The sequence below is a fragment of the Haplochromis burtoni genome, unplaced genomic scaffold, assembly GCF_018398535.1.
Source record: "Haplochromis burtoni strain Fernald_Lab_line unplaced genomic scaffold, NCSU_Asbu1 Contig_36, whole genome shotgun sequence".
Taxonomy (NCBI): domain Eukaryota; kingdom Metazoa; phylum Chordata; class Actinopteri; order Cichliformes; family Cichlidae; genus Haplochromis; species Haplochromis burtoni.
Genome location: NW_024582397.1, coordinates 3,036,673 through 3,054,550, shown reverse-complemented (window position 1 = coordinate 3,054,550; position 17,878 = coordinate 3,036,673). Strand labels below are relative to the sequence as shown.

Sequence of the window (17,878 nt, the reverse complement as noted above, 5' to 3'; positions counted from 1 at the left end):
TGGATATTGATTATCAGACAAATAATTCATATCAGATTTGCTGTGTAAACTGGTACACTATTTCTGCTTGCTTTGTGAGCTGTACTAGGCTACTTTGACTGATAAACACTTTATAGCACAATCCGTGACTAAGGGTGTAATCCCCCTGTAGCAAAAATGTAATTTTAATGTATTTTATTTGAAATTATAATCCAATTATACTTACCCACAAATACCTAAATGGAGGAACATTAGAATAAGGGAGTTACAAGACTAAGTCTTATAGGACACAAATAATTAGTAGTTAAAAGTAGTGCATAACTTCAGTTACTTTATATTAAAGGATGCACAGATTAGTAATTTTTAGTAGTGCACTGCAACTGTATCGGGGATGTGCCTTATCAGGCCCAGACGTTTCCAGGTATGTGCTATTTACTTCGTTTTTAAACATCAAGGGTTAGCTTTTCGCGCGATATCAGCTGCAAATCTCCAGTCCTTTTTCCTAAATTTCAGACTTCAGCTTTACAAACAAAAACAGCCCCACAAATTTACTGAGAAATGTGTTTAATTGTACGAAAAAACTTTGCCAAGCACGTCGAAAGAAAAGTTCTGCCACGGTATACGCAGGAGGATAAGATTTCAATCAGGCAAACCGGAAGTCTCCTGTTTCCTGCCTTGTAGTTGGGTCCTGTACAGCAGCCCGTGCGAGGCTGTCCTGGAGACCCCGCGCTGCCTGCACCTCTATCGTCTCGGGTGAGTTTGTTACAATGTAGCAATTTCTCTATTAATCCAAAAAACTGTTACAAAGCTGCAATATTCGCGAACTGCACGCGAGCCACGAACTGCACAGCTACCGCAATCGAAGCGCCACGCTGCCGCACGAACCGGCGAACATGCTCATTTTCCACCGAATTCCCAAGCATACCCCCCTCATCCAAGAGTATTCCAACATTAACTCATATTTTGCTTACAAGGAGAGATAGCTAGCTACGCAATTGCGTTTACGCTTCAAATCAGACAATACTGCCTTGTCTTTGTCAAATCGAGGCATCGTTGTGCACTAGGGGTGTTAAAATTGTGTCACTCGCTGGTTTGTTTTGAATGTCAAAGCCTCAAGCTAGCTGTACGTCTCAATATTGTTGATAGCTTGTTGGCTTAGCTGGTTAGCTAGCTAGGCTAACGAAAGTCAACCCAGATGCGTTAAAATGACTGAAAATAGAGGCAAAACAGTGGTTTAAAATTAAACGTTTTGTTAAATTAGTGTTTTAAGTCAGCAGTGTGGCTACGAAATACTCCGTGTTGTGAGTAATAAGCGAAATATACATGCAAAGCTCTTTGAAAACACTAGCTAGCATGTAGCAAGCCTCTTGCAGTGACTCCATTCATATCCTGCGTACTAGCTGCGCTCTAACCGAGCAATGGCTACGATCTGCTGCTGCTTCAGAGCGGCAACTGGGTGTACGGTCGCTTTATAGGTCTCGGTAAACTCGTGGAAGCTGATTTGAGATGGTGTTTTCGTGTTGTTGGAAACGAAAGGCACAGCTGGTGTTTTGAGTTGTGGTAAATTCAGCGGGAGGCGAGAGCCCGTTCTCGAAATCTTTGCAGGCGGAGCGAAAACCGCGCGTTTTCAGTTTGTTGTCTATTGCCATCCGCTGTTTTTTCGGATTTTAACAAATATGAGTTCTGCTTGGTATCTCGATGGGTTCCTTACCACATGGGGATTTCTGTTGTTGATAAGTGTAGGTGTTAAAAGACGTTGAATTTTTTGAAAATCAGTTTCTGTATTTAACTGTAAACTTTATTATTATTTTATAATTTTAAGGACCTCATATTTTATTTATCACGTCATGCTTGCTTTATCCTAACAAGACACCGAAATATCTGACAGTGATAGGTGATGTAATGATTTAATGAGTCATTACTCATAATTTGAATTTTAAAAACACACAGGGGAAAATCAAGGACTTTGAAATTAATGTGATGGACTTCATAAATGTTTATTAATATTGTTATTAACTAACTATGTAGCCCATACTACCTAAGAGTAATTAGAGTGAGTTTATGTTATTCGGAAACTATAAGAAAAACATTAACATTGAAATTTGTGTTGATAATGTATATCTAGAATGGGTTAATACCATAAAATTTCTTGGTGTGATCATTGATCATAAGGCCTGTTGGAAATCACATATCACTTATGTGAGGGGAAAGTTAGCACGGGGCATTGCTGTCTTGGGGAAAGTAAAACAATTTCTGGATAGGAAAACATTGTATATGTTATATTGTGCTTTACAATTACCATACATGAGTTATTGTGTAGAGGTTTGGGGCAATACATATAAAAGTAATATTCAGACTATAATCATAATGCAGAAAAGGGCTATTAGACTAATAAATCAGGAGGGGTATAGGGCTCACACAAACGCACTCTTCATTAAGACGCAAGCTATAAAATTCCAGGATCTGGTGAAGTTTAAAACGGTGCAAATAATATATAAGGCAAGAGAAGGGATGCTCCCAATCGAAATAAGTAAATGGTTCTTAGAAAGAGAAGGGAGGTACAATTTTAGAGGGAAGTGGAATTTAAAATTACAAAGAGTAAGAACAACATTGAAAAGGATGTCTATTTCAATAGCGGGAGTTAAATTCTGGAATGAATTAAAAGAAGAAATAAAGGTCAGTAGTGATATAAACCAGTTTAAAATAAAACTCAGAAAAGAAATTATAAGTATAAGTATAAGAATGAAGAAAATGCAATTAACCCAAGACAGCAGTTAAACTGATGTTTATTTTCTTCTGCAAATTAGCAAATCTAAATATAGTTTTAGTTGAACATGAGAAAATATATTTTTGTGATGTTATGTTCTAAGTTGAAGGCATTGTAATTAAATGTTTTTTGTTGTTCAAATTTAGATGATGATGATGTAAACCTGAGGGGGTAGGGCTAAATAAGTACATACTTCTGCCTACTTTTCAAACAACTACATGGAAAGATTTTATGAAATGTTGGTGAATGTATATGTTTGAAATAAAAATGAACTGAACTGAACTGAGTGTTTAAATATAACTTAGTCTTTTTGGATGCCAAATGACCATGATGGTTAGTCCAGCTTACTGGATAGCTTTGGAAGCAAGAAAAATGTTTAGATTTTTAATGCTTGTGATTTTTCAATAAAATGCATTTCTAGACCTGGTAGAGTTATGACATTTTTACATTACAGCTTAATCCATACCCTAAACTATGTTGGAATTGAAAGTATTTCTGTATCTTGACAAATTTTTAGTCATAAAGAGTAAAATAATACATTAGTTCAGTTTAAAAACAGAATTAGAAGGTTTTGTGCTTTTAGAGAGATACTGTAAGCTAGTATAGGCTGTTCTTCATCAGTGTTGCACATCGATAGGTAATTAAATGTTAAATGTTTAGTTGTACTCTAATAAATTAAAAGGAACGTATCTTATTGTGAAATTGTTTTACTGGTGTGGCTCACTAGAGATCAAATTCAGTTGTATGTGGCCCATTAACTGAATATAGTTAGAACCCCCTCTTTGTCTAAACTAACGATCTGAGAACATAATATTAAGATCTGTGGTTTCTTTTTGTAGTTCTTCTAAGGAGTGAGCAGCTAACTCAAATCTATGTTCAATTACAATTATGACTTCCAACAGTTATGAAAACAAGATAAATGAGGTAACAGAAATATTTTTGCTTTCTTTTTTTCTTTAGTTTCTTTTTGCAGCAGTACGCTAATTTTGCCTTTAGTTTTTTAATCCAGTGTACTTGTTTTCTTTACAGTGGTGTTTATTTGCCTCTCACTAAAAACCCCAAGTCACGCCCCCAGATGCTGTGACAGTTTAAATTTGGTTAACAAGCAAAACAAATTAATCTGTTTGGAAACCGAGTGATAACCAGGAGTCCAACGGGGAGCAACAAATATATTATTTCATTATTTTTTAAGTTAATTAGGAACAAAGTAATAGTGATTATGATATTTGCACCAATAGAATAATTTTGACGTTTTCTCATGATGACAAGCAGTGCTGAAAATATGTTTTATTGCTACTTTGCAGTGCTTTACAAAAAAAATTAACAAAAATTTGTTACTTCTAAGGATTAGTAATATTAAATAATCATATGAAATTAATTCCTGTCATGCTGAAGAAGCATAGGACTTGAAAAACATCACTGTTCTGTAGTTCACTATCAAGTGTGGCAAGCCATAAATCAGCTTCTGTGTAAACATGGAGACAAAAATGGCTGGGTTCGAGTCCACTCTGGACATTTCTTGTGTATCATTCCCCTCACTCTCACTGTTCTTTTGCATTGCTCCCTACTGCCCTATCAAAATAATAATAATAATAATTAAAGCGTGCACTGACAATGAAATAAATCAAGTTGTCATAAAAACAATTTCTCATCTTTAACAGTTGTCATGGATGATGAAGACGGCAGGTGCCTTCTAGATGTAATTTGGTAAGTTAATGATGACTCGATGAAAATCGGCTAAATCTCATCACAACCTGGTCAGCCATTTCTTCCCTTGTACTGTGAAGATTCACTTTGTTTTCTCTTGCAGTGACCCAGAAGCTCTCAATGACTTTCTTCATGGATCTGAGACCCATGTGAGTATGAGTGGGGGAGGGTGTTTTTTAAAAAAGAAAAGAAAGAAAGATGTCTCCTTTTTTTTTAAGTTTATGATTTCTATTTACAAAAAGTGAGTTTGTAATTGATGTGATGAGGAGTCATAATTATGCATATTTTTGTTAGTGCTGGCATCAGTTAGTGAAGTGTGACTCTGTACTTAAGTCACTTTAGATTACACGTTAATGCACTCTGAAACCTGCTTCCCTCACTGCTTTCATGTAATTTTCTTATTGCTGTATCTGCTTAATGGTTTTCTTTGCTTTTGATTTGCACTATTTGTAGTTCCAGCCTCCCTTCCCTTTTTATTTGGCATATTCACAAAATGAGAAACGATAATACTAACGCTTCCCAACTCTGTATTACACCTATCATTTTGCCTTTTTGTCACTTATCCTTTTACTGGTTCTTTTACAATCTGGGTTTCCTGGACTGTATTCTGTCCTTTCCTTGCCCTTCCCCTGGCTGATGGTTTGTATATTTATCTGTCCTGGTGACTTTTGCCTGCTGGTTTGGGTGCCTTTGGTTTCCATCTTTCCTATCCTTTGTGGGTGTGTCTGTAGTTGGACACTGACGACCTTTTGGATGGTTCAAGTGACCCCTCCAGCTCATTCTTCTCTGCCACTGGGGTGAGTAAAATCCCCCAATGCTCTTCCTTCTGTTTTCTATTTATATATGTCGCATGCTTCACCTATTACTCCTCTCCCATCTACTAACAAACCTACACTTGACAGGCTTTGTTTTGCTGCATTCTGACATGATATTTGTGTGGGGTTTTTGTATTTGCATTACTTTGTTCATTTCCACCCCTTACCATCATATCTAGTGATGAAAATTTACGTGTTACCTGATTTCACTTATTTCCTCTTCGTTTTCCTCCTTTCCTTGAAGGGCCACGTTCCAGAGGTCCAGCCTACAGCCCAGCTGTCGGCCAATGAGTCAACAGGCCTTCCTAGAGTCAGTGTTGACTTGGACTTCTTGGAGGATGATGACATCTTGGGAGGGTCCCCAGGTGGAGAAGGTGGGAGCAATGGCATTGGGACAAATCATGAGCCATGTGACATCTTGCAGCAAAGTTTGGCTGAAGCCAACATCACAGAGCAAAGCTTACAGGAGGCAGAAGCTGAGCTGGACCTGGGCTCCTTTGGAATTCCAGGCCTTACACAGGTGGTTCAGACACTGCCTGATGCCAGCCTTGCTGGGGCTGGAAACAGTGCTGTTGGTGTAGGCATTGGTGTTGGGGGAGCAGCAACAATTTTTCCCGGGTCAGCCACGAGCACCACTGCTACTCCCCCCAACGCCACAACTGACATGCTAGGGTCAGTCCTTGCTCAACAGGGCCTTCAACTCCAATCCCAGGTCATGAACAAGGCAATCAGTGTTCAGCCATTTATGCAGCAAGTGGGCCTAGGAAATGTGACGCTTCAACCCATTTCAAGTCTTCAGGCTCTTTCTAATGGGAGTCAATCTGGACATTTGGGTATTGGACAGATTCAGGTTGTGGGTCAGCCTACCGTCATGACTATCAATCAGTCTGGCCAGCCAATCCTGGCTAAAGCCATGAGTGGTTACCAGTTACACCAGTCTGGGCCAGAGGTATCAGGTGCTGGTCCTCAGCCAGGGCTTGGAGGCTCAGGAGGTGGACTTCTGATCCAAAGTAATAAAGCTACTCTCGGATCCCCAGCTTTAAATGGACCGGCTGTTTGTGTCAGCAGCACAAACAGCAGCAGTGGTGGTACAATGACTGCTCCTGCTGGGCTTGTGGGTTTTGGCAACACCCTTCTAAGTTCAGGAATAGGATCCCAGACACAACCTCAAGGCCAAATCATGCAGAACGTGATCATCCAGCGCACACCACCACCTATTCAGCCTAAACCCCCTCAGGGGGGAGCCATCCAACCGAAACTCTTCAAACAACAACAGCAGCCACAGCCAGCACCCCAAGTCTTGCAAAATGATGCCCACAAGGCCCTAGGGCTGCAGCAACTTCCAGTTTCTGCTGCTCAGAATGTAGCCTTCCTGACAGGAAAGCCAGGCTCCAATGTTGTCCTGAGTACTCAAGCCACAACTCAAGGCGCTCAGTTTCAGCAAACCCTCTTCAAGCCACAAGCAGCACAACCATCTGGCAAGCCCCTGAGTGTACACTTGTTAAACCAATCTAGCAGCATTGTTATTCCTTCTCAGACAGTTCTGCAAGGTCAGAACCACCAGTTTCTCTTGCCACAGCTGCAAGCAGGTGGGCAGATCCTGACCCAGCACCCCGGGGGCCACATCATCACAAGCCAGGGTCCTGGTGGACAAATCATTGCAAACCAGATTTTAACTGCAAACCAGAATATCAACTTGGGTCAGGTGTTGACGTCGCAGAGCCATCCTGGGGCAGCCCACATCCTCTCTGCACCCATTCAGCTCCAGCCTGGCCAGATGGGCACGCCTACCCTATTTCAGATGCCTGTCACATTGGCTCAGAGCCAAAATCAGACACAGACCCAGACTGTCTCAGGTCATGCCCAGACAGTCATACAGGGCATGCCAATTCAGAACCCCCTGACCATGCTGAGCCAGGTGGAAGGACTGAGCCCCGCTGTCAGCCTTCAGCCAGCCTTGCAGCCTCAGCCAAGTGGAGTCCCTAGCAGCACAGTAGCAGCAACTATGGCTCAAGGACAGCCTGGAGAGTGTGTAACTGTGCTGGGAAGCTCCACAGACCAGGCTACTCATCCCACTCAGCAGCTTGTACCACAGCCATCTATCCTTGCCATGCAGCCGGCTTCTACTGTGTCCACGGTTACCACTGCATCTTCCTCCTCTCCGTCCATGTCAGTTTCCACCTCTTCCTCTGTCACAGCAGTGGGGCTGGTCCCCCCTCAGGCTCAGCAAAGTCCAGGGAGGTTACTGTTCACCAACCAGGGCCCCAGCATGATCCTGAGCCAAGAGTCTCTGCAAATGTTTCTTCAACAGGTCAGTGTTCAAACTTAAAACTTTTGCTTACCTTGTGTTCAGTTAACATTGTCTAAAAAGATGAATAACATGCATGGAGTGATATCTTGGTTTGACCTCTTTGGTTTACTATTTTACTCCCCCTTCCCTCCAATCCCCTTCCTCCTTCCTTCCCTCCCTCATCCTGAAATGGTAAATGTACTCCAATCAGGAGCAGCACCACCAAACAGAGAATGAGTCAACCCCCTCTGTGGGCGTACCTGCATCTGTAATCGTCAGCAGCAACAGCATCCCTACTCCGGCCCCTGCTGTCCATGACAGCCAATTAACTGACTCTTGGGTGGGCCAGAGCCACAGCCCTTCCCCTATGGTAAAGCAGGTAGAAATGCCCCTTTATGTTGAGCCCCACCCCCTTGTTGCTGCTGCTGCTGCCTCCACAACAATGTTAGGATATCTTATCTTTTCTCCTTACTATTCTGTACCTCTCTTCTGCATTGGTCATTGCTTCTATGGCGCTCACCCTTGCTCTGCATTTCCAAAGAACAAATATGATTGTTGGCTTGCGGCTTCTGTGTGTTTCTTACGTTGCTTAATTACATGCAAAGGCATGATCATTCCAGTTGTCCATACCTATTGCGTGCTAACTACTCTGAATTTAGGACTGGCAAACAATATTCAAAGGAATATCTTTTTCTTTTTTTTAATTCATTTGATATTTTTAATCAGTTCTAACATCCTTGACTCAAAGCTGAAATGGGCAAAAGTTATGGTATAATTGGACTATATATTTTAGCATGCTGAAATATACGAGATCTAATCTTTTTTGGCCTTTTCTGGATTTCTGCCTACAGCAGCAAGGCTAGAATAATCTCTTCACTAACACTGCTTAGTCACAGTAAATGAACTCATCTTCATCTGCTGCATTACTGATTAAGGACTGATGAATTGATTCACTCCACACTATCTTCCACCTCTCACCCCTCTGTCCCCTAGTGTGACCAGGGTAATGAGCCCCCCCAAAACCAAAATGACATGTTCACCTATCCCTCGTCCCTCAAGTCTGCAGATCACCTCCTAATTTACCACCACAGACCCACAGATCTTGATTTCTTGCTTTTGTCTACAGTTTTTCTTTTTGGCTCGCTAAATAATCATTGCCCTCTTCTTATGTGTAAATGCTAGAAATAAAATCTGTGAGCTTCTACTACTTTTACTTTAAAATCTATTAGTTTTTAATTCTAACACTTTGCTTTTGTGTTTGTTTGGTCGTTATTTACTTGTGTTTGTGTACGTCGGGATTGGGTGATAAATCTGTATTATTATCTATTAGTTTATTTGATTGTTTCTTTTTTTCATTTTAAAGTGTCTGAGTATATTATGATATTTGCAATTAGGATTTTTAACCTAGGTGTAAGTATTAAACTCAGTATTATGATGCATACATATAGTACATCATAATAAATATTGATGTCAAAAACGTGAAAAGCCATATCGCCCAACCCTACTTTGTGTCAAATCTCAGATTGTGTCCTGGAAACTTATTCGCTATAGACTTTTTGTATGTGATTTTTCTTCTTTTTTTATGTGCTTAATATCCTGATTTCATTCTTCCTTAAACTGTTTGCTCCCTTGAATCAGATAAGCATACTGTATTTTGATTCCACTTCTTCAGGTACCCTCCAGTGGACATCAGCAGCCTCTGAAGATCCATAGAATGTCTCCTTGTCCACCTGCCACAGCACCACCAGTGGCAGAAAGTCCCCAGCCTTCCCAGTCTCCTCTTACTCTGAGCCAGCAGATCCAGTCACCACACCACCAACAGCAGTCACGCCCTCCCTCTCAGCCTCAGCCACAGTCGCAAACTCCTTCTCGCTCATGCACACCCTCATCTCACCCTCCACTCTTTATTGTCCATAACCAAATTGCAGAGTCCCCCAAACCAGCTCTACAGGGCCAGCCACAGCAAACGCCACCCCAACAGACACACATTCAAGTTCAACTTCAGCCTCAGCCGGCCTCTCAGTCTACCCCTTACCAACAAGACATGCCTCCTATGTCACAGTCACCGAAGCCTCCACCTGCACAACATCAGTTCACTGCAGCTCCTGTCAGCGCTTGTGCCACCACTGTGGTTAAAACTCATGTTCCCATCCAGGGCCTGACATCAGATCAGCAACATAATCTGCAGTTAGTAGGAGCACAAATTCAGACTCTTTCAGCCATCTCTCAACCCTCACCTAAGCAGAAACAGCTGCTGGAAAGGCTTCACCAGGTATCATTACAATGTTACACATTTCTTCTTACTGAAAACTTGTAACGTAATTAGCATGCAATTAGGGATCTTGACTGTAAAATCACTGTGTGTATTTTTGACTTATTCTTTTTTCTGAGGTTCAGCAACATGCTAAGTTGCTTTCACTAGTACAGTTTGTATTGTCGTGGAAAAATAATATATGCGATTTCTGTATACAGTGGGGCAAAAAAGTATTTAGTCAGCCACCGATTGTGCAAGTTCCCCCACTAAAATGATGACAGAGGTCAGTAATTTGCACCAGAGGTACACTTCAACTGTGAGAGACAGAATGTGAAAAAAAAATCCATGAATCCACATGGTAGGATTTGTAAAGAATTTATTCGTAAATCAGGGTGGAAAATAAGTATTTGGTCAATAACAAAAATACAACTCAATACTTTGTAACATAACCTTTGTTGGCAATAACAGAGGTCAAACGTTTACTATAGGTCTTTACCAGGTTTGCACACACAGTAGCTGGTATTTTGGCCCATTCCTCCATGCAGATCTTCTCGAGAGCAGTGATGTTTTGGGGCTGTCGCCGAGCAACACGGACTTTCAACTCCCGCCACAGATTTTCTATGGGGTTGAGGTCTGGAGACTGGCTAGGCCACTCCAGGACTTTCAAATGCTTCTTACGGAGCCACTCCTTTGTTGCCCGGGCGGTGTGTTTTGGATCATTGTCATGTTGGAAGACCCAGCCTCGTTTCATCTTCAAAGTTCTCACTGATGGAAGGAGGTTTTGGCTCAAAATCTCACGATACATGGCCCCATTCATTCTGTCCTTAACACGGATCAGTCGTCCTGTCCCCTTGGCAGAAAAACAGCCCCATAGCATGATGTTTCCACCCCCATGCTTCACAGTAGGTATGGTGTTCTTGGGATGCAACTCAGTATTCTTCTTCCTCCAAACACGACGAGTTGAGTTTATACCAAAAAGTTCTACTTTGGTTTCATCTGACCACATGACATTCTCCCAATCCTCTGCTGTATCATCCATGTGCTCTCTGGCAAACTTCAGACGGGCCTGGACATGCACTGGCTTCAGCAGCGGAACACGTCTGGCACTGCGGGATTTGATTCCCTGCCGTTGTAGTGTGTTACTGATGGTGACCTTTGTTACTTTGGTCCCAGCTCTCTGCAGGTCATTCACCAGGTCCCCCCGTGTGGTTCTGGGATCTTTGCTCACCGTTCTCATGATCATTTTGACCCCACGGGATGAGATCTTGCGTGGAGCCCCAGATCGAGGGAGATTATCAGTGGTCTTGTATGTCTTCCATTTTCTGATGATTGCTCCCACAGTTGATTTTTTCACACCAAGCTGCTTGCCTATTGTAGATTCACTCTTCCCAGTCTGGTGCAGGTCTACAATACTTTTCCTGGTGTCCTTCGAAAGCTCTTTGGTCTTGGCCATGGCGGAGTTTGGAGTCTGACTGTTTGAGGCTGTGGACAGGTGTCTTTTATACAGATGATGAGTTCAAACAGGTGCCATTCATACAGGTAACGAGTGGGGGACAGAAAAGCTTCTTACAGAAGACGTTACAGGTCTGTGAGAGCCAGAGATTTTCCTTGTTTGAGGTGACCAAATACTTATTTTCCACCCTAATTTACGAATAAATTCTTTACAAATCCTACCATGTGGAATTCATGGATTTTTTTTTCACATTCTGTCTCTCACAGTTGAAGTGTACCTCTCATTACTCACTGTATATACTTAGTTGTTATTTTCCTTTTGTTCAGTTTAGTTCCATTTATGATTTTTTTTCTGTTATCAGTTGGGTTAAATACATTGTGAACATTACCAATAAACCTACCAGTACAATATCAGCATAACTAAATTAGGAGCCTAAGCATGCTCCAAAATATTTTGAATGTAGGTACAAATATATCTGTCCTGATGGTATTTCCAGGTCCAGCAGAACATCATGCTACAAGCTAAGCAGCCTACTCAGCCTCAGCCTCAAATCACCACTCAGTTTAGTTCCCAGCAAGATGTGCCTCTTGATAAAGTGGTGATTGCATCATCATCAGCCAGCACTGGTACACCTGCTCAGCTACCCTCAATGCTGCAGCCGACATCAGTGCTTGTCAAAACTCCTACAGGTTAGACATTAATTATTGTCAGTGATGCAAAACAGACGTTGAAGTGTTTCCTTTTGTAATTATCTTTATTCTTTATTGCTAGCATCAAGTGACTTACAGGTATTCTCAGGAGCCCAAGGGCAAGCTGGAGCAATGGTGAATCAGACTGTCACTCCTGCCAGCCTTACCCAGCCTGCACAGGTATGTAATATAACCCAATTCCCAGTAAGAACATATGTGTGGTATTTGCCTGGCGTTATTTTGTGCTGCTCTAACACCTTTGTCAGTGAATATAAAATTTAACAGGGATAGTATTTTCCCAATACATTCCTTTTGTATGTTTTGTCACTTTCTGCTTTTAAATTTCGCTCTTGTTTTCCTTTCTCAGGTTCAGCCAAAGCCAGGAGTGATAAGCTCTGTTGGAGGGGTGACTCTGGGGAAAGGTGGCATGCAGATACAGGTGTTGGGAGCTAGTCTGACTCAAATGCCTGCTCCACAGCCCCCAGCTTCAATACAAGCTCAGGTAAATGAGTGTTGCTACATGTTTGTACTGCCTCTGGTATTTAAGTTTTAGTATGAAGGGTTTTAACCCTTACACTTTATATTTGTTTGTTCCTGTTACAGACAACAACAATAATGAAAATGCCTTTCAGCGCAGAGCCCAGTAAAGAAGCCAGGTATGTTCCATGGTAATTTTCCAGGGCTTCTTTTAATTGATTCTTAAAAGCCATATTTGTGAACAGTATTAATTTTACACACTTCACTGCAGGATGCTAGAACAGCTAAGGAAACATCAGGGTTCAGTGCTTCACCCAAACTACAGTGCCCCTTTCTGCTCATTTGAGGACACACTGCACAGACTCCTGCCTTACCATCTCTACCAGGGAACTGCCAACTCTTCTCAAGATTATCAAAGAGGTAACAAATTGCCTCTTTTGTAAAGCTACCAATAGGGATGGGTATCGTTTAGGTTTTATCCGATACCAGTACCAAACCGGTACTTTTGAAATGGTGCCGGTGCTTAAACGGTGCTCAAACCGGTGCTTAAAGAATGGAGAACACAAAATTGGTCCAAAAACCTCTCATGTTCAGCTGTTTGTAAAAAGATAATAATGTTAGCCTTTTCTGCAGCTATGGGGCATATATGGTATCACTCTTGGCTGGAAGCAGTGCTTAAACAATGGAAAAAACACAAACTTTGTCCAAAAACCTCTCATGTTTAGCTGTTTTCCACTTTTTCTTTGGTCATTTTAGCCTTTTTGGCCAGGGTGAAGGGAGTATCTGCCATCAAAAAAGAAGACAGCCGCATGTAACTACGACGGTGTTTGCTAGTTCACCTTACATGCATTAATTTAATAACATGGTTAGCCTACTCAACGTAAATTACACACGAACAACATTAAGCTACTCACGCAGAGAAGAACGGCTGCTGCTGCCATCATCATCATCCGTCATCATTTCTGCTACACTGGCAGGGCTAGGGGCCAGGACTCTCCTCTTCGGGTTTTTGGGGGATGTTGCTAACTCCGGGTCCGATAACAGGCAACCCACCCGCAGTAGATGTGCACGGTGTGAGGTCTCGCAGCAAGCTATCAAATACGGCGCATTTCTCGGCTTTTAACAAAATGCTATACGTCGCCAGGTGTTTCATCGGATTTGAGGTGTTACCTCCTTTGACAGTATCACAGTATCACCTTAAAGCACTTGTTGCAGGCTGCTGAGTTTGCATCTTTTGCTGTGAAGTACAGCCAGACTTTTGACCGCTTCGCCTTGGGCATTTTTAATCTGTAGCTCTGCTCTAAAAGAACTTGCGTACCTGGACCCGCCTACTATCCTCAGAAACGTAAAATGATTGGCTAGAATCCAAAGTGTATGACATCTCAGAAAAAAAAGCACCGAAATGTGCGCTGCTTTTCGGTCTGGTTACTACCGTTTATGTCAGAACCGCTGCCATCGTGGCACCGGATATCGGTACCCATCCCTAGCTACCAATGTATTGCTTGATTTATAGTTGAGAATTTTCAACAATTTGGTTCTCTTTTACACAGTGGATGATGAATTTGAGAAGGTCTCCAGCCAGCTGCTGAAAAGAACTCAGGCCATGCTGGATAAATATCGTTACCTGCTCTTTGCAGAGTCAAAAGTAAGTTTATAAATCAGCATGTTCACTGCAAGCATTCTTAGTGCGTTTTTGTCCTGAATTGATTTTAAAAGTGATGCTGTTTGGCATATGAACATGAGCAGAGACTGGGCCCCTCGGCAGAGATGGTGATGATCGACCGGATGTTCATTCAAGAGGAGAAGGTTGCATTAAACCAGGACAAGATTTTGGCAAAGGAGAGGCCAGGTATTTTACCACTGTCTGTGGTTATTAAATTATTAATAAATAATTTAAAAAATTATTAATAAAATTTTGTAGGTATTCAAAAATAAAGAAGGTGTGTTTTAATTATACATTTGTTTATTTACTTGCAGAAGAGTTTGTGGCAAATGTGCGAATGTTGGAGAGTGTTTCATCCCAGCAGAAATTATCATCTGCTGAACCCACCCCAGTGAGCGGAGGGGTATCTGCTGCTGTCCCTGCTCCAGCGCCTGCTGTTGCTGTTGCTGCTGCTCCTGCTCCTGCTGCCATCCCATCCCCTGTTCCAATCATTGCCCCAAACCCTCTGCCTGCACCCACACCAGTTTCTGCTCCTGCTCCTTCTCCTGTCTCAGTTCCTTCTGCGGCCCCTTCTCTTTCCCCTTTCCCTCCTACCAAGCTCGTGATAAAGCAGGGTGGAGGCAGTGCATCTGTGTCCTGGTCCAGTAGCTGTCCTCCTCCTCCAGCTCCACCAGTCAAGCCAGTGGCTGAACCCACTAGCCAGATCTCTACAGTTCGTACTCCAGCATCGTCATCCTCATTTTCATCCTCGACATCAAACTCTCAAACGGCTGATGACGATGATGCTCTTCCACAGCGAACGAGCAAACCGCCTATCAAGACCTATGAGGCTCGCAGGAGAATTGGTTTGAAGCTAAAGATCAAGCAGGATCAAACGGGGTTCAGTAAGGTGGTCCACAACACTGCCTTAGACCCAGTGCACACACCTCAACCTCAGCTGAGCAGCCAGTCTATGTCCCAGACTCAGCCGCAGTCTGAAGCTGCTGTATCACAAGCGAAGGTTCACCCTTTATCAACCCCTTCGGCCACGGTTATCAGAACTCAGTCCCCTGTATGCACTACTTCGTCTGGCTTGTCAGTCACAATATCAACCTCTCAGTGTAACCCATCACTGAGAGGAAGTGTTCCCCCCATTTCAGCCTCATCTTCCTCCACCTCTTCATCCCATACTTGGTCTTCATCCACCTCCTCATCTTCCATTCAAATGAATGGGACTTTGGATCACCACGACACAGGTGGGGTCAAACACCACCCTGCCTCTACTGCCACTTCCTCACAGACAACTTGCCGTCTTCCCCTTCGAAAAACTTACCGGGAAAACATTAGTCCTCGGGTCAGACCTGGTGTCCCAGGTGGAGGAGATGAAAATTTGTCCTACCCCAGAACCACACCATCACCCCCCAGACACGAGGCCTCAAATCCTCCCTCAGAGCGGACAGTGATAGCAAGTGTGAAGGTAGAGAAGAGAGACAGGGAGGCTTTACTCACTCACACAGATTCAAGCCACGAAACTGGCCGTTTGGGGAGTGCAGTGCAGGGGCTGGACGAAATGGATGTGTTTAGTCGTGGTATCAAAACCACGCAACACCATCATCTCCCACAGCTTCTAGACAGAGAAGGGGCCAAGGAGAGAGGGGAAGAGCACACAGACCAAGAGACAGATGTAAGTAAATATAAGAGGTTGAGTGGAAAAAATCGACATAAGGCAGGAGGAACATTCAGAATGGACCAGCATGCCCCTGGGCCCCCGTCGCCAGAGTCTTCCTTCACACGAGACTCTTTGCTTCCTGCCAAACGCTGCAAGTCAGACTCTCCTGACATGGATAACGCCAGCTTCTCCAGCGGCAGCCCTCCAGATGACTCACTGAATGAGCATCTGCAGTGCGCCATTGACAGCATCCTTAATCTGCAGCAGGAACCCTCTACCCGCGGACACCATATTAAAGGGGGCAACAGCAGACCCCACCAACACCAAAGTCAGCGCCCTGGGGGCTCAGCGCCCTCATCACACAGACCTTCAGTCCCATCCTCTTCCTCTGCTTCTTCGTCCTCTTCCTTGGCCCAGCACCCTCAGGTTGGTGGCCGCGGCCACAACGGCAGCCTGGTGCCCCAGACTCAAAGTAGATAACAGCCCCTCAGCCTCGGACTCACAAGGGGAACTATGAAACAGTTTAACGAGGCAGGGGAAAGGGGCACTGTGAAAACAGTATCACTGTAGTACTCTGCCAGGCTGTGTTGGCTTTGTTTGTTTATTTGAATTGTCCAAACATTTCTTTGTCATTTACAGTCTAAAGTTGCCCCATGATGGAAATACAAACATAGTCAAAAATGGTGAATTGCAGACTTGAACATGCTCGACAGATGTGCTCCCTCAGCCAAATTCGAGTAACAAGATGAAATTGTCAGTGACTATTGTTCTCTAATTCTGTCTTTATTTTTCACTTTGGTCTTTTTTTTTTTCCCTCATTCACTTGTTCATACATTCCTTTCATGTGGTCTGAGCACCAGTCTCTGTCCACAGCGGTTCATCTTCTGGTTTAATCAGTGTCGTAATGAGCATCAGGCATCTTATTCAAACAGTTTAAAAGGTAACAGCTTTTCACTAAGAGAGCTGCAGAAGAAAGGCCAAAGAGGTTACAGCAGTGTAGTACTGTAAACAGTCATAATACATCCAGTGTGCTGCTGGACCTACCATATTTGATTCTCTTATCACAAAGATAGTGTTGCTCCAGAGATGCAAACAACAAATGCTAAAATGAAGCAGTCCAACTCTTTATCAAGACCACGCTTCTTTATGTAGTGTATTAACCCTAAATATCAGTTGCTTTGGTCTTAAGGTAAACTCCTCTTGAATTGAAAAAAGTGAGTACCATCAACCTCTGTGTGTCTCCATTTTAAACAGATATCATGTCTTTTTTTCTTTTCTTATTTTAAGTAAATGTTAAGGGGAAAAAATTAAACGTTTGTAAAATTGGTTTGAAATTGACTGCTCAGATGCTGTTGTACTGTCAGGATGTAAATGAACTTGTAAGAAATGCATTTTTTCTGCTTCTATTGTCAGATGATTTTCCAGTTTCTTGTTTTTAGACTGCACCTCCACTCACCCCCTGTTGCCTGTGATGCCAGGTTAGGACTTTATGCATTTCAGTCAGCAGGGGTCAGGCAAGGTTTCTGTGTTTTCTGTCTTTTGGATCTTCCTGTCACTGTATGCCTGCCTCACTTGAGTTTTTGTTTTTGTTTTTGTTTGTTTGTTTTTATTTCCCCCCCTTTGTATAAGCCTGGTGGACAATTCAAACACAAACACAGCACAAGCATTGAAATTGAAAAAAAGGAACAATAATAATGTACAAAAAAGACCGTGAGAGAATTTGAAGTATAGTATTACAGATTAATTTTGTATTGTATTTATTGTGTATAATGACACTTTTTAAAAAGAAAATGTACATTTAGTAAAACTGTAAATTAAACCTTGCTTCTTTTATGAAATATTGCAGCGTCCTGTCCTCTGCTCTTTTATTCCTCAACTCTGTTCCACCACTCGAGGCTGCATTCCTTTCGTTTACTAACGCTGACCGAGGAGGACTGTATGATAGTCAGGAGGAGGAGATGGTGGTAATGGTTTCAGCACTGGGGTGTGTTCTCTATCAGACAGTCAGCAGGTGGTGCATAGAAGTGAAATCATAGAGCTGGTTTGTATGCGTCATTGCTTGGAGAATCCGCAGAATTTGGAAAGAATAAGTCATTTTTACATGGGGGGTGGGGGACTAGCATGTCTAAATCTAAG

General features: G+C 42.6%; 1 protein-coding gene across 6 annotated transcripts; it reads left to right on the top strand.

The window, feature by feature from the left end:
- Nucleotides 1–633: 633 nt before the first annotated feature.
- On the top strand, nt 634–17,582 carry bicra (BRD4 interacting chromatin remodeling complex associated protein). 6 transcript variants are annotated; one of them, XM_005936782.2, is made up of 15 exons: nt 634–732; nt 4,408–4,453; nt 4,557–4,602; nt 5,185–5,250; nt 5,513–7,579; nt 7,770–7,928; nt 9,231–9,830; nt 11,762–11,954; nt 12,037–12,134; nt 12,322–12,456; nt 12,558–12,610; nt 12,703–12,851; nt 13,982–14,076; nt 14,175–14,280; nt 14,409–17,582. In XM_005936782.2, the coding sequence occupies exons 2-15, from the start codon at nt 4,413–4,415 to the stop codon at nt 16,220–16,222; spliced, it is 5,622 nt and encodes a 1,873-aa protein (XP_005936844.1). In that variant the 5' UTR covers nt 634–732; nt 4,408–4,412; the 3' UTR covers nt 16,223–17,582. The 6 variants fall into 6 exon arrangements, with proteins under 6 accessions (XP_005936844.1, XP_005936843.1, XP_005936842.1 ...); XM_005936781.2 differs by having other exon boundaries at nt 7,770–7,937; nt 14,178–14,280; XM_005936780.2 differs by having other exon boundaries at nt 7,770–7,937.
- The last annotated feature ends 296 nt before the right edge of the window (nt 17,583–17,878 follow it).

Excerpts from the sequence above, each read along its gene's own strand:
- bicra (XM_005936780.2), top strand. The coding sequence starts at position 4,413 with ATGGATGATGAAGACGGCAGGTGCCTTCTAGATGTAATTTG. Across the intron at positions 4,603-5,184 it reads TTCATGGATCTGAGACCCAT|TTGGACACTGACGACCTTTT; the intron begins GTGAGTATGAGT and ends GTGTGTCTGTAG. Across the intron at positions 12,135-12,321 it reads GCCTTACCCAGCCTGCACAG|GTTCAGCCAAAGCCAGGAGT; the intron begins GTATGTAATATA and ends TTCCTTTCTCAG.